This window comes from Engraulis encrasicolus, chromosome 2 (genome assembly GCF_034702125.1).
Source record: "Engraulis encrasicolus isolate BLACKSEA-1 chromosome 2, IST_EnEncr_1.0, whole genome shotgun sequence".
Taxonomy (NCBI): Eukaryota; Metazoa; Chordata; class Actinopteri; order Clupeiformes; family Engraulidae; genus Engraulis; species Engraulis encrasicolus.
In genome coordinates this window covers 40,075,528-40,090,527 of record NC_085858.1, presented here as the reverse complement: position 1 = coordinate 40,090,527, position 15,000 = coordinate 40,075,528, and the positions used below count along the sequence as shown (strand labels likewise).

The 15,000-nt window shown below is 42.3% G+C and overlaps 1 protein-coding gene and 1 long non-coding RNA gene across 5 annotated transcripts in view; one reads left to right on the top strand and one right to left on the bottom strand.

Annotated features, from left to right (window-relative positions):
• rab11fip4a (RAB11 family interacting protein 4 (class II) a) overlaps positions 1-15,000 on the top strand; it is a 53,232-nt gene that overhangs the window by 23,575 nt on the left and 14,657 nt on the right. For all 3 annotated transcript variants that reach the window (XR_010032675.1, XM_063188532.1, XM_063188543.1), the window contains exons 3-6: positions 3,149-3,316; positions 3,850-3,984; positions 9,088-9,123; positions 14,263-14,362. Coding sequence is in view for 2 of the 3 variants with exons in the window: in XM_063188532.1 (XP_063044602.1) it covers positions 3,149-3,316; positions 3,850-3,984; positions 9,088-9,123; positions 14,263-14,362 (439 nt within the window). In the remaining variant the exon portion in view is untranslated. The remainder of the gene's footprint in view (positions 1-3,148; positions 3,317-3,849; positions 3,985-9,087; positions 9,124-14,262; positions 14,363-15,000) is intronic.
• Positions 10,569-13,151, bottom strand: LOC134462508 (uncharacterized). Of its 2 annotated transcripts, none has more exons than XR_010037537.1 (5): positions 12,720-13,151; positions 12,118-12,257; positions 11,593-11,705; positions 11,255-11,380; positions 10,569-10,658 (listed from the first exon to the last, which is right to left on the bottom strand). It is a non-coding gene; the product is annotated as an uncharacterized LOC134462508 (long non-coding RNA). The 2 variants fall into 2 exon arrangements; XR_010037534.1 differs by having other exon boundaries at positions 12,118-12,219; positions 12,720-13,145.

Here is a 15,000-nt window from a genome sequence, read left to right as displayed (position 1 = left end):
TCATGGAAAAGTTTTACTTTTAGCGAAACCATTGTTGTAAAGTGTTGCAGCAGCACTAAATAGGTTTCATGGACAACCACAATACTGGTTGGAAGCAAAACCGGCAGAGTGTAGGCCCATCATGAATGCAATAGGAGAGAAATGTTTTAGTTACCAAACTATTGTGATAAAACATGGGCGTTAGTCTGTCTGTACAGTATTGCAGTTAGGGTAATGTTGGTTTATCATGGGCCCTATCTATTTTTAAAAGCCAGTGGAAGTGTGCGTGATCGGGCAGACATAAAGTGGGGCAGATGATCTTCAGTGTCAGCCGTATGTTAGTGCTGACTGTACTCTTTTTTACTGCTGTACTTAGCGTCTGCTACTGCTACTGCTTTGGTTCCCTCTCCTCTCACTGGGAGCTGTAAAGGGGAAATTACTGGTGATTTTAGCCTGGCTAATTGGGCTGAAATGTTTACATTTTGGAGTCGTTAGGGCCGAACATATTTCCTGTCTTGTTTTTTAGCTGACAGCCGAGCATTCCGACGATTAAAGGCGACAGCTCACTGCTTTTGTGGATCACAAAAACCCTTGATGTGATGTGATAATGTTAGAATGATACATTTTTAACCAATCTTTTAATATCGAGTTACAATGTGAAGCCAAGCCTTTCTGCTGTTCAAAGTCTACCCTTAAAATCGGGCTGGAAATACAGTACTCACAACTACTCTGAATGACTGAATTTCATGCTAGCGTGTCATCTTCTCTCTGCATTATCTGAATAGCAGCTTTGTCAAGCCTCTATTCTTGGAAGAGGCTGACTAGTATAGTCAATATACTATACATCAGGGGTATTCAATTAAATGTCAATGTGGGCCAGTTTTTCAAATTCCTCCCAGTTAAAGGAGAATTCCGGCCAGTTTGGATTCATATCCCATCTGGGGTGGACCGAGGGAAAGGGATGAAAGGGAAAACCGCGAGAAATATTCATGCCTGCTGCGCAAAGTTGTTCAATTGCGCTGTTTTCGGTTAAAGCCTGGCTCGTCGGGCACGTATTTGACCTGTTTTAAAGCTCCTAGCGTGCATTAAAACCCTTTTGAACGCTTTGGCCGTGGTGTGTGTACCCATAAAAGTCGATCTAGTGGTTCACAGTTCCATTAGGTAGCACAGGCACGACACATTAGGAGTTTTCAAAAGTGGCGCACCTACCTCTCTCAGCTTCCGCCTTCCAACTACGTCCGCAAAATGGTTCGCCAAAGTGATACTTCATAGTAATCCATTTTATTTTTGTCCACCAAAGACGAGCCAAAGGAAACAAATTCACACGTTTCCATGTCCTGTGTTGTTGTCTTGCAGATTCACGTCTCAGTAAACGCAGTTTTGTGACGTCACGGCGTCACATGACTCATGGTCGGCGTCACATTCGCTCATCCAGTTATTATACAGAAGCGAGAGAGAGAAGCGCTGTCGTAATATACTGTTTGATATTTTGAGATGGATCCTTCGTTGGGGTCTGGTGGTTCAATTGAAGAGTTTGGTGGCTATGGTTATCTTTTTCGAACCAGAATATTTGTTACAGATAAAGAATTATTGCCACATGTCGCATATCACAGATTACAGTTTCGGGGGCGGGCTCATGTATTGTTTTGGGGGGGATCCAGTTTCGGGGTTGGCTAAAGGTGTCGAGATGGGTCACAGAGCGCCGAGTGTTTCACCCAGACAGAGAGGTTTCCCCACATGCTCTACCAGGATGTCTTGGAAGCCTTCTTTTATGTACCAAGAATCAATCGAAAAAAAAAAAAAACATCCTAGACCAAGTGGCCCTAATGGTCAACTGTCTAATGAGTGAGTATAGTATTTTCTATTTATATTGCAATTATTTATTTCATCACCAAGGACTGCTATATATTCTAATCGGTATATTATTGTGATATGCGACATGTGGCAATAATTCTTTATCTGTAACAAATATTCTGGTTCGAAAAAGATAACCATGGCCACCAAACTCTTCAATTGAACCACCAGACCCCAACGAAGGATCCATCTCAAAATATCAAACAGTATATTTCGACAGCGCTTCTCTCTCTCGCTTCTGTATAATCACTGGATGAGCGAATGTGCGTTCCTTCCAGGAGTCATGTGACGCTGTGACGTCACAAAACTGCGTTTACTGAGACGTGAATCTGCAAGACAACAACAACACAGGACATGGAAACGTGTGAATTTGTTTCCTTTGGCTCGTCTTTGGTGGACAAAAATAAAATGGATTACTATGAAGTATCACTTTGGCGAACCATTTTGCGGACGTAGTTGGAAGGCGGAAGCTGAGAGAGGTAGGTGCGCCACTTTTGAAAACTCCTATTGTGTCGTGCCTGTACTACCTAATGGAACTGTAAACCACTAGATCGACTTGTATGGGTACACACACCACGGCCAAAGCGTTCAAAAGGGTTTTAATGCACGCTAGGAGCTTTAAAACAGGTCAAATACGTGCCCGGCGAGCCAGGCTTTAACCGAAAACAGCGCAATTGAACAACTTTGCGCAGCAGGCATGAACATTTCTTGCGGTTTTCCCTTTCATCCCTTTCCCTCGGTCCACCCAAGATGGGATATGAATCCAAACTGGCCGGAATTCTCCTTTAAGGGGCCGAACTATATGTCTGTATTATGGCTGCCGACTGTCAATGAAAAAAATATGGAAGACTTCATTGAAGTGGAGGGTCTGGGGGTCCTCCCTCAGAAACCTTTGCATTTCTTAGATGTAATTTCCTGCATTTTAACATCCCGTTTCATCACGATAAAGGAACCCATACTTTTATCTCTAAATTCCAAAAAAACGATTCTGTATTTCAAGGGGCTTGTGGGGGGCCAGAACCTTGCTGTCCAAGGGCCGCATCTGGCCCCAGGCTATTTGAATAGCCCTGATGTACATGTTACGTCTGTTGCAGAACATCATGCCTTAGTTGTGCCTTAGTTTTAGCTGTGGACGGCTGATTCCCTTTGCGTCTGCGTCCGTCACGGGTATAGACACACAGGCACAAGTCTCTCTCTCACACATGGGGTACATGCCACACATTCAGGTCAGTCGTACATACCTAAGCTAAAAGGCCTTCATGCTAAAGCTAAAAACATATTCTAAAATGTTATCCTTTCTCTGCCGTTCCTTCAGCTCCGGACAGCTGATTCCTTCGGCGTCTGCGTCCGTCATCTCCACCGAGGAGCAGTTTGAAGACTACGGCGAGGGTGAGGATGTGGACTTCACTCCCAGCAGCCCCTGTGCTGACGACGAGACGCGCACCAACGGCTTCTCCGATCTGGGCTCCTCGCTGCCCTCCAGGTGACTAGTGTGGACATGCAGAACTCTCTCTCTCTCTCTCTCTCTCTCTCTCTCTCGCTCTCTCTGTATTTTATAGTGCAAATATATAGTGTATACTAAGCTACACAGACATGTATGATGTCACAGAACAGAACCTCAGCGAGCCTCTGAAAAAAACTCTTCTACTCAGGCCCAAGGGTAGCATTCTCCTCCTGTAGCCCCATAATGCACCCAGCAATGTTGGGTTCCTTGAAAGGAGCTACACAAAACCAAATGACCGTTCCATCAGTGTACCGCTGTAATAGACATTGAACAGTTAACTGCTATAGTACTACTAGTACTACACCACTGTGACATAGAACAGGGCATTTAGTAGTGCACTACGACTTGTTCATTGCCATTCTGGCATTTAGTAGTGCACTACGACTTGGTCATTGCCATTCTGGTAACAGCAAATTTATAACACTCACTGACTGACTGTTTTCCTCCCATACTCCTAACCTGCGTTATTTCTCCCCTCTCCTTGCCACGCGTCTCTTGTCCATCGTCCTCAGTGCTGGCCAGACCCCTCAGAAGATCCGGCACCTGTACAACAGCGAGCTGCTGGACGTGTACTGCTCCCAGTGCTGTAAGAAGGTCAACCTCCTCAACGACCTGGAGGCCCGGCTCAAGAACCTCAAGGCCAACAGGTGAGGAGGAGAGGAGCGCTGATGCGGCCTGGCTTGGCCTGGCCTGCACAGTAAATAATACCCCTACTGTTGATACAACTTTTAAAGACAGTTAATTCTTACTCTTTGGTCGGTGTAACATTTTCAGAGTTAATTCTAGTCAATATTGTGTAAATATTGAGAGCTTTAGAGTTGAGGCTCGACTCAAGAACCTGAGGGCCAGGAGGAGGCTGAGGGGGAGGGGTGGGCTGAGACTGCCCAGGCCAGGACTGGCTCCTGGAACACTCATTTACTCACTAACATTGAGGCTTTCCACCGCCATTTGCAGTTGCAGCTTACTGTACGTTTTATTGTCGTTGTTTGTCGCATATATGGTCCACCCCTTCACTGTTTCAGATGAGTCAAATATGCCACTAGTGAGAATGTGTGACAATTAGTACTTCAATACCTGCTGTTAAGAGTGTACATTTTGTGTTTGTGTTTTCTGAGATTTTTTGACCAAGACTTAATTCAGTTATGTAGTTTAATAACATCAATGCAAAATATACACATTGGTACATTTTTGTGTATATGGTCTGTATAGCCTACTGTATGATTTGTGTATATGAATGCATACACTGTACTGCTTTCGGATCAGTATCCATGGTTACCACAGAATCGTAGAGATGGAGAGAGAGAGTGTGAGAGAGAGAGAGAGAGAGAGAGAGAGAGAGAGAGAGAGATAGAGAGAGAAAAATAGCGTACACCATTAAAAAAATAATCCATCTCTGATTGAAGAAATTTGGATGACCTCTGTTGGCCATGATTCAGCTTTGACATTGAGTTGACATTCCAAAAAGCCTTAAGGGTCCTTCACTGTTTGGTTTGTTGTGTTGATGAAATGAACCCAGTCAACTCCCATAAATTAGCCACGACAGGCTGGGTCTGTGGTGAATTTGGGGAGGGTTAGGGTATGTTGAGTGGCTGAGGAGAGGGAAGATTATGGCGTCCTTCTAAATCCACACCACAGCTCTCATCTGCTGAGAGGATCCTTGAGAGCCTCTCAAATCCTAATTGCCAAGCGGAGCTTTACCCACCACAAACTCAACAACCCCCAGCCCTGGTGGTGTTCATCCAAAACCCTAGCAGATACAGGCTACAGAGGAGTAATGGAGACAGAGACTTTGCATTAGGATGAGACGTTCATAGGGATCAGTATTTCTTCCAGTATCTGTATGACTTAAGGAAAGAGACTGGCGACTCTAAGCGGCCATGAATATTTAGGGGACTACAGTAGTGGAGGTTGTCACCGACTATGCCAGAGAGCGAACTTGATCTCACTTTGTTGCATTGGCGAAGTGTAGAGCACTTTATCTTGGTGTCTATATTTAGACTCTGACGGAGCGTTTAGTGTCTAGTTCCTGGTATTAATTATATGAGAGAGGATGCCGTATCATACATGCTTTTTATAAGTGCCCCTTTTACCAGAATTGTTCCCTGGATATAATTGGTAGCCATTATGCGTCATGCACTAGAGATGAGTGTACTACCGGTATATTACCCCTTTGTTTAGCATCCCAGCTACAGTAATTCGACAGGCTTAACATACATTAAGCATTACATACTTATATACGTACTACTACATAGTGTCTGGCTGCTCCACCCATGGCCAGATTATGCAGAGAGTGGATCAGGAACACGTAGGTGACGCTCTGGTTCATGGGAAATTAAGATTAAGCAGCCCAGAGAATGATGTGAGTGAGTCACCCTTTGTCACAAACACACAGTAAAAATAAATAAATAAATACAGTGTTAATTGATGATACATCCACTCTCTAAGTAGAGCTGGGAATCGATCCCAATTTTCTGGATCTATTCGATTCCGATCCAGAAGGTCACGATCCAATTGGATCCACGATATGATCCGATTCGATTCAATGTTGATCTTCTGTATTGCTGGGTTGTTACTTCAACCCATTTATTCCTAGGATTGTAAGACCGGCTATAAAAACCTAAATATCTCAGTCTTTGATGCCCACACAAACATGAAATTCCATGGTAGCCTACATGAATGTGGAAGAGAGCTACAGGATGTGCTTGAGAAAATAGCGCCTATAATCATCTGCAAAAGATCGATCCACAAAGTTGTGAATCGATATCACACTTTTCGAACATGAATCGATATTGGATCGCGATTCGATCTTTTGAACCCAGGCCTATCTCTAAGGGTTGAATTAACATTCCATTCTTCACAGAGATATTGGCACAGCTCAGTGTGGCTGTGATCCCTCTCCTCATGCACCTCATCATCATTCAGTGACTGTACTGTAGGAGTTGTGGAGCGATGCTGAAGTGTGGTGTGTATTGTAGTACTGCATGTGAGTTGTGTGTTTAGTCAAGGGTGATTTATGCTCCGAAACCAGCTTCACTGCGTCGTGATGCAGTCAGCCACGCAGTTATTTTTCCCCTCTCCGCAGTGACTGGGTGTGCTCCCCTGAAAATGTGACTGCCCGCAGTTAAGCGGCGTAGTTACAGAAGCAGGAGCCGCTGTGATTGGTCCCCTCGACCAGCCGCTCTGTCCTCGACAATAAGCTACTTCCTTGTTCGTCGGGCTACAGACTGTGAGCTCTTTATTAAATAAGTTGCCCCTGCTTTGTCGTTTCATTTATATACACGAACCAAAGACAACACGTGCGCTTGCAAGTTACGACGCTGAAGTTATATTTGGACAGTTTGAACAGTGTTTCCGAGGAAACATTCTGCTTCGTGCAACCTATCCTCGACAAATGAGCCACTTCTTTGTTCCAAACTACCGCGGTGGCTGCCGGTGCGATCAAAAATGCACGAGACATAAAGAGTTAATGTTTCATTTTCATTGTCATCGAGTCTGTGTAGCTACAAAACAACAGACACACCTAGTTTACTCCTTGTAATGAAGGCAGTTTGAACAATCATCTCGCTGTCCCTACCGTTGCGACGGAAACGGATAGCGCAGACCTAGAATGGAGCTAAAAATCCAAACTAACTGCGTTGACTAACTGTGTTGAGGCTCTAAAGAGAGTATAACCCGCCCTTCAGGGTGCAGTCTGTCCTCGTTGCACTTGCTTACAAGGCCTGTGGGGATTTGGAAGATAACATCCCATCCCCATGACTGATTAAAAATGAGAGGGAATCTCTCTATCGTAAACACTCTCTCCCTTAAACTCTCTCTCTCTCTCTCTCTCTCTCTCTCTCTCTCTCTCTCTCTCTCTCTCTCTCTCTCTCTCTCTCTCTCTCTCTCTCTCTCTCATTTCAAAACACACCCACTCTATCTGTCAGATGCACTCCGCCTCATGCGGTATATACTACTTTGTGCAGTATACACAAACTCATGTTGTTATGTTGTCAAGCACACAAATGCTTATACAGTACATACATACACATGTGACGGGTCATGCAGTTTACACATACACATATACGCACACACCTGTGTGGCAATGGCAGGTGAGATAACCAGATTCTTACTGTAGCCTACTGTACCTGGTGTGTCTGTTGTGATGATGTAATAGTGAAAGGAGTTTACCGCCAGCCAGGATGACGTGTGTGTGTGTGTGTGTGTCCCATCATGATAATGTTGCGCAATGTTCCCATGCAACACAGCACCCCCACGTTGCTATGTTTATCACGGTCAGGTGTGCTATTTTTAACCACCTGCTCCACTGCACCTCCCCTTTAGGTGTGGGAGTGATTACTGGAGTAATTGCTGGAGTAGTAATCCCTGAACTGCACCGTGCAGGAAGCTTAGTGTATATACTAATAGGGCTCAGAGCCAGGAACAGGACTAGGCAGCAGATAGGGGTTAATGGCCACTAGAGACATTCAGGGTGTCCAAATAAAATGAATGCAGTCTTTACAATCCAAGTGTTTATTTGTTTTTATTTGGTGTTTATTACAATTCATGTCATTTTCAAAGTGTAATAGAATTTACAGATTTTTTGAGACCAAAGTATTGTCTTAAGTCTACATGAGTCCCGCGGCAGTCACTGAAAGTGAATGCAGCCACTTGGCCAAGCTTAGGGCTCAGAGCCAGGAGGAGGACTACAGGTAGCCTAGAGAACAAATAGTGGTTAGTGGCCACCTACAATAGCTAAACTGGGAATTCCCATGCTTCTGTTGAGGTTTACCAGACTACCTGTAAGTCTCTCCTGTGATTTGGCCTGTCTTACAGCACATGTATTGTATTGCGGAGTGAGAGTGCTCCTGGTCCCAGGGCCCTTTCGTAAAGGTGATGGGGCCCCATTATAACTTTTGCAGGCTGTATGGGGGCCCTGTCAGTGGCCCTGTATGCAATTGTTCCGCCCCTGTATGTGGATGAGATGAAAAACATCCAGAACGTCCAAAATGTTAACTGATCCAAAACGTTTAGCGACTCTGCAGTCAAAAAGATGTAAAGTCAAAATGTGTGTGTCTGTTTTGACAGAGTACTGGAGGTCAGATTTGTGCTGTGTTGCTTTGTCTTTCTCTTGCTATTAGAGTTGACAGGTGAGGATGGCACTGCATCAGCTGTGCTGTCCCACCACATTTCACATCCTTTCAACCGAAATCACTCGCACGCATGCTCTCACCTACTCCACCACCTCTCTCTCTCTCTCTCTCTCTCTCTCTCTCTCTCTCTCTCTCTCTCTCTCTCTCTCTCTCTCTCTCTCTCTCTCTCTCTCTCTCTCTCTCTCTCTCTCTCTCTCTCCTAGACACACACACACACACACACACACACACACACACACACACACACACACACACACACACACACACACACACACACACACACACACACACACACACAAATACACACACACATGGTAGCTTACTAGTGGTGTATTAGACTCATCTGAAACAGTGAAGGGGTGGACCACATGTTTGACATTTACCTCAAAAAGCCCACCTCCATAAAACTGCTTTATGTCCGACTGAATGCTTGCAAAGCTACCCACACTACATTGTGTCACACAGTGAAAAACAGGAAACCTGTTCCCAAAAGACAGATACGCCCTCCTCTGGATTCCTATTATATTAATGTTTTATTTAGTTTTGATAACTTGTTTTACTTTTTTGTGCTTTTCTATTCTAATACGTGCATTTTTTTCTGTCTGTTCTGTTTCCCATCAGCCCCAACAGAAAGATATCCAGCACAGCATTTGGAAGGTAAGTGAAGCAAGCGAAACCCTAAGCCATCTCACCACAGAGCTCTGCATAGATCAACACCTTTATTGCCTTTATCCATTATTACACCAAGATGTGAGAGAGAGAGAGAGAGGGAGAGAGGGAGAGAGAGAGAGAGAGAGAGAGAGAGAGAGAGAGAGAGAGAGAGAGAGAGAGGGAGAGAGAACAAATGAGCACCATGCATGTGCTGTAGCGTTCCTTGAGGTCCTGAGGGAATAGCCCTGTTAGTGTTCAGCATTTTATTGGTTCATCTGCTTAATTGGTCCAAAGGTCCAAACGCCTCACCTGCTCAACTCGAGAGCTCTTAAAGGGTGACAGATGGACGCTCTGCCCAGAAGTTGTAGTGGGATGCTTCATTAGGGCCTGTTAATGTAAGTAGTGAATGTGTTTGTGAGAGTCTGTGTTGTTTACAATGGGGGCACTGAGTCAATGGAGGCTTCCTCGCTGATCATACTGAATAGTGCAGTGCACCACAACTTTGACTTAAAAGCAGTCGTGTTCGGCTCTATCATGCAAGTAGGGCTGGATAGTTTTTGGGTTTTTTTCGTTCAGAAATATAATCTTTGCACCTCTTAGCATATTGGAGTTGATCCACTTTAATAGGGTGTATGCCTTAGGTGTGACATTTGATATTTAGAGAACCATACGAGTAGGCTATAGTTGGTAAAGGCTAACAGGTCGTATTCTCATTGCTTTGTGAATGTTGCTGCAGTGCAGCTGGATACTGTAGGTATGTCTGCAAATAGCAACAGAGGGGTCTGGGACAGCAAAGGAAATAGTGGAAGTTTGATTTTAATCATTAGTGATTTTCATTTGTGGTACAGATACAGTGTACATGAAGTCTGTGTAATACTTGTTATAAGCACAATGCAGTACTGTAACTAGGCTACATAGTGTAAAGATTAATTATCAGGAGCATCACTTCATGTGATTTTGATTCATCTTTTGTCATCTTGAATATAAATTGGAAATCCTCTTCCTGCCTGCAATGTCAATGACAATGCAGCATTTCTTTGTTCAGCCCTTTCAGAGATCCTGGCCATTCTAATGGGGGCATGGGGGCATTTTCATCCCAAAAGTTATTGCTGTGTTGGGTTTGCTGATGTTGCATGACATTTGGAGTGGTGGCTGGAGTTTTTTATATTTGGTGTTTTTTTTTTAATGAAAACAAACCATGTTCCCATTTGAATGGCCATGACCTAGGAGAGGGCTATGCTCAAATCATTGTGCTACACCGCTGGGAATGCACAGACAAAGCTTCTATCAGAACAGCAGGTGTTATCATCCCACTGGCCAGGAGCTGAAACACACAAGAGTGGGTTGGTTATGAACTGCACTGTATGTGTGCACATTAAGGGAGAGAAAACATTAACAGTATAGATATACAGCAATGTAATGTTGAACATCTTACTGTTCCAGCTCATTTGAATGCAATCGCCACTGCCATCTGGCTGTCCTGGTACCCAGTTTTGATAATTCCATTGTGAGCCATCAGTCCACATCCAGCTACCCGAATTCTGAGAGATGCAGATGGAGACACAAACACAGACACTCATTAATATACATAGACAGTCATTGGTAATTCACTGACAAATAGTGTAGTAGCCCAGTAGCTAGCCATACTATGCCTAGCCTAGCATTACATCCATGTTGTTTCCTATGGCCAAAGAAGTTTGCTATGGCAACTGTACATTCCAGAGTGGCGTACGTGACTGCCTGTTCATTCCAGAATAGCGGATTTGACTCAAAACTGACTCAACCCCCCCCAGCAAACAAATCGACATTCAGATTCAGACAGAAAAAATTGTTACACACACAGAGGCTGTTGTGATTGTTAAAACGTTTGTATTATCTCCTGATGGATCAGGGCTAGACCAACACAAAAAAATGAAAATAATATTTTCTGCCACTAGCTGGGTTTGTCTTGTTTACTATCTTGTTTAAGCTGAATTATCCCGTGAACTACTTAAACTGACACAAGTGTGCTATGGAGTGAGAACTATGTAGAATTCCACAATGTTATACAGTAGCATACTATGAAACATTTTGTCCCCTGAGTCACTTTATATTACTATAAATGCAGTCTAAAAAAAGTTACTGAATTAGCTCTTACACAGGGCATCCTGAGTCCTCCAATCCATGCTTTGTTGTATTGAGTAAGAGCTATCAGATCATATACCGTTGGCTGATCATGGACCGAAATAAGATGGCCATTAGGATGCTGGCTTACACAGCGTCCCTACAGAAAGGTAGCAGAACATGGCAATGGAATTAGTATAGTAGGGTGGGTTGGGGTGGGATTCAATAATTCACTCTGCCAGTCAAATTCTCAAACTTTTGGGGTTGGTAGCAAGTAAAAGAATCCAAAAAATTAGATGTTTATTCAGATGTTTATACATCTAATTTTTTGGATCCTTTTACGTGTAAGCCTAATGAAGATTAACCACTTACCTCTGCTTCACCAAATGTTAACTGCTCCACAAAATATTTGGCACAGTATGGTCCCACTCTTAACCAGTCTGTATAGCCATCAGTACCGCAGCTTGGTAAAGAGCTTTGTATTGCTGCATAACAATGCACAATTGACAATAGCACACATTAAAATCAAGGAGGTCTACATTGATTAAAATAAATAAAATAAATAGCGATTGGTAAAAGACTAATCCACATTGATGTCTTCTTTCATTCATGCAAAGCAAATGTTTTAAAGCAACTCTTGTGTTGTTTTTTCCTCTATAAAATAATGTTAGCATTTTTTTTAATAAATGGTTCATCAACTTGTTCACTTTAGTTCATACCCTGGGATATACGGTAATCACACTAAACAAGTTCATAAGACCTGACTGGTTCCACACTCGAGGACATCTGAAGAACAGTTTTGATTATTTCATTTAAGTATGAGTGAAATATGCAGTTCAATGAAAGGATTTTCCATTAAGTGCAATTAAAATGTAAAGGGATAGTTTTAGACTTCACCTGTGCTGTTGAGAAGTGGAACTGTGGCACATAGTATTGGAAACCCAAGTGCCATCAGCATTGTCAGTTTCAACAGCATCATTTTCTTTCCGCTAGTTTGGACTGTTTTAATATCAAGGATATGGCATGGTTACATATGACTGTAGAAGCATAAGAATATTGGATATTGACAAGAATACTTACAACTTGAATTTTGAGACAGAAGTACCATGGCAATATGGAGTGCAATTCAATCCATGTTTATTTGATTTTCTCCACAAAAGAATTTAAATTGATTTGATGATTGTATTGCTACTTTGGATATTAAAATACAATTTGTTAGAAAGTATTGCCAATTGCCATGTAAAAATGTAATAATAAATGGACAACTGCATAATGTAATGTCATTTAGAAATATATATTGGGAGACTACATTCTCAAAGGTATTACGCTACAATTATGATTCCACATGATTCACAGCTATGATTCAAAATGCAGTTCAAAATGGGAATTGTGATCTAAGTTATATATATATATATATATAGAGAGAGAGAGAGAGAGAGAGAGAGAGAGAGAGAGAGAGAGAGAGAAAAGAAAAGAAATTAAAAAAGAAAAGGACCTACCTTTTAGAGGTTGATTTATCGCGTTCAAATGAAATGACGGTGGGTGTTAATAGGTGCGAATTAATTATCGAAACGTGTGAGAAGTTTTGGTCTCTAACCTTTTATACATCGCCTTGACCAACATGACTCAACATGATTAAAATCTGTTTCATTTCAAAGACACAGGCTTTCTTTAAGAGGCTGATGTATCACGTTTAAATGAATTGACAGTGGGTGTTAATAGGTGGAGATAAACTATCAAATTTCAGTTGAACTTAAACTTGAATGTGGCCAAGCATGACTTATTGAATTAATTATTTATTAAGCGGGCTCGCCACGCTTATAGTAATCTCTATATAGTTAATAGGTGAAGATAAAGTATCAAAACGCTGTGTTCGAGGTGAGGTTTTGGAATCTAATCTTTCATACATCACCGTGACCCGCCAACTGTTCAAATTTCCTCATTCCAGACTCGACATGAAAGAAAATCATTATATTTCAAAGCTACAGGCTTTCTTTAAGACGTTGATTCATCACGTTTGAGTGTTAATAGGTGGAGATAATATCAAATTTAAGTTGAACTTCAACTTGAATGTGGCCAAGCATGACTTATTGAATTAATTATTTATTAAGCAGGCTCGCCACGCTTATAGTAATCTCTTAGTCCTATTTATTATTGCTTATCTCGTGCAGGTCTGTAAAAAAATTAAAACATATCTCCTCCGTAACAGGCCTGTAGACCTTTTGAGATAGAGACACTGTTCAAACACTTAAACGACCGGCTTGACTTGGAGATGTTAAAAAATGCTTTTTGTGTCCATACCCCTTGTCGTTTTTTCGTTTTTGTCGATTTTGTGCAAGTTTGGGTCCCCATAGAAAACAGTGGTGGAATCTTCACATGGAACCTTCGTGCAAGAGACCAGAGTGTAGGAAGCTTTTTTCGATCATAAAATGTCTTTCACACTTTCACCTACAGAAGCAAAGAGTGGAACTCGCACACCAGCAGCCGATGCAAATTGGTTTATTGCTTTACATATGTACAGGAGATAAAAGTGCTACCCAAAAGTGCAGAACGTTTTTGGTCATCCAGGGGTATTCCTCTAAACAGAGCCATGCCGCTAAATCTAATTCATAACTATTCAATAAGGAAAATTGCATTTTGAATTTCATCTCTTGTGTTTCTTGAGTGTAATGGTTCTGACAGAACTGTACAGATGTAGGGCCGAAGTACTGTCTGAAAATGAAGTGCCACAAAAAATGTATCTAAATTCTACCTACCTGTACTGTATGTGCAATGCATGCTTGAAATCATTTTGCCTCTGCCTGTCAGCCTAGGCTCCATACAATACCCTCCTCCCCATCATCATTACATTACATTACATTACATTGCATTTGGCAGACACTTTATAACCAAAGCGACTTTCAAAAGAGGACACAATCATAGCCAACATCACTAGCAAATACAAAGGAAATATACAGAACAACAAGTGTAGATGCAAAGAAGGGTTAGAGTGTTGTTGTTTGTTTTCATCATTATCTTCTCCATCCTCTTTTGTTTCCACAGACAACTCTTCCACCACAGCAACTTCAGCAGCAGTCAGGGCAGCACTGAGGACCTGTTCAGAGACAGCATTGACTCCTGTGACGTGGACATCACTGAGAAGGTATTGTTGTCCTTCCTCCCTGGCCTTGGTTACGTGTGGTTACATCGGTTAGATTGGTTACAGATATTTAAAAAAACGGATATGTGTAGCCCCATAATGCATGCCGTTCCTCTAGTGCACGGGTTCCCAACCTTTTCCAACTTTGGGCCCACTTAAAATTTTCACACACATTCGGGGCCCACCTCTGGACCAATAAACAAAAACTGAAATATAGCCAACAGCAAAACACTCAGAAATATAATTTGGATGTTTAGAAAATGATTTGAAGGCCCACTTGGAATACCCTCAGGGCCCAGCAGTGGGCCCCAGCCCACAGGTTGAAAATCACTGCTCTAGTGGAACACTGTAGTCATTGAAAAGTTAGTACTAGTACTACACTGCTATGAAATAACACAGGGCCTTTAGTAATGCATGATTTGGCCACTGCCATTCTGGTAACCACACATTTATAATGGTTTATTATTCCTTTTATATTATAAACACAGCATGTGCAATAAAAAAGAATCACCATTGTGACAGGTGCGTTTTAGAAATCTCCACTTCCACAATTCCGTTTTAGGGAGCTAAAACTCTGTTTATGTGTAAACAAAATGCCCAGATTAATGTATTTACAAAACTATCCATATACACTGTACGTG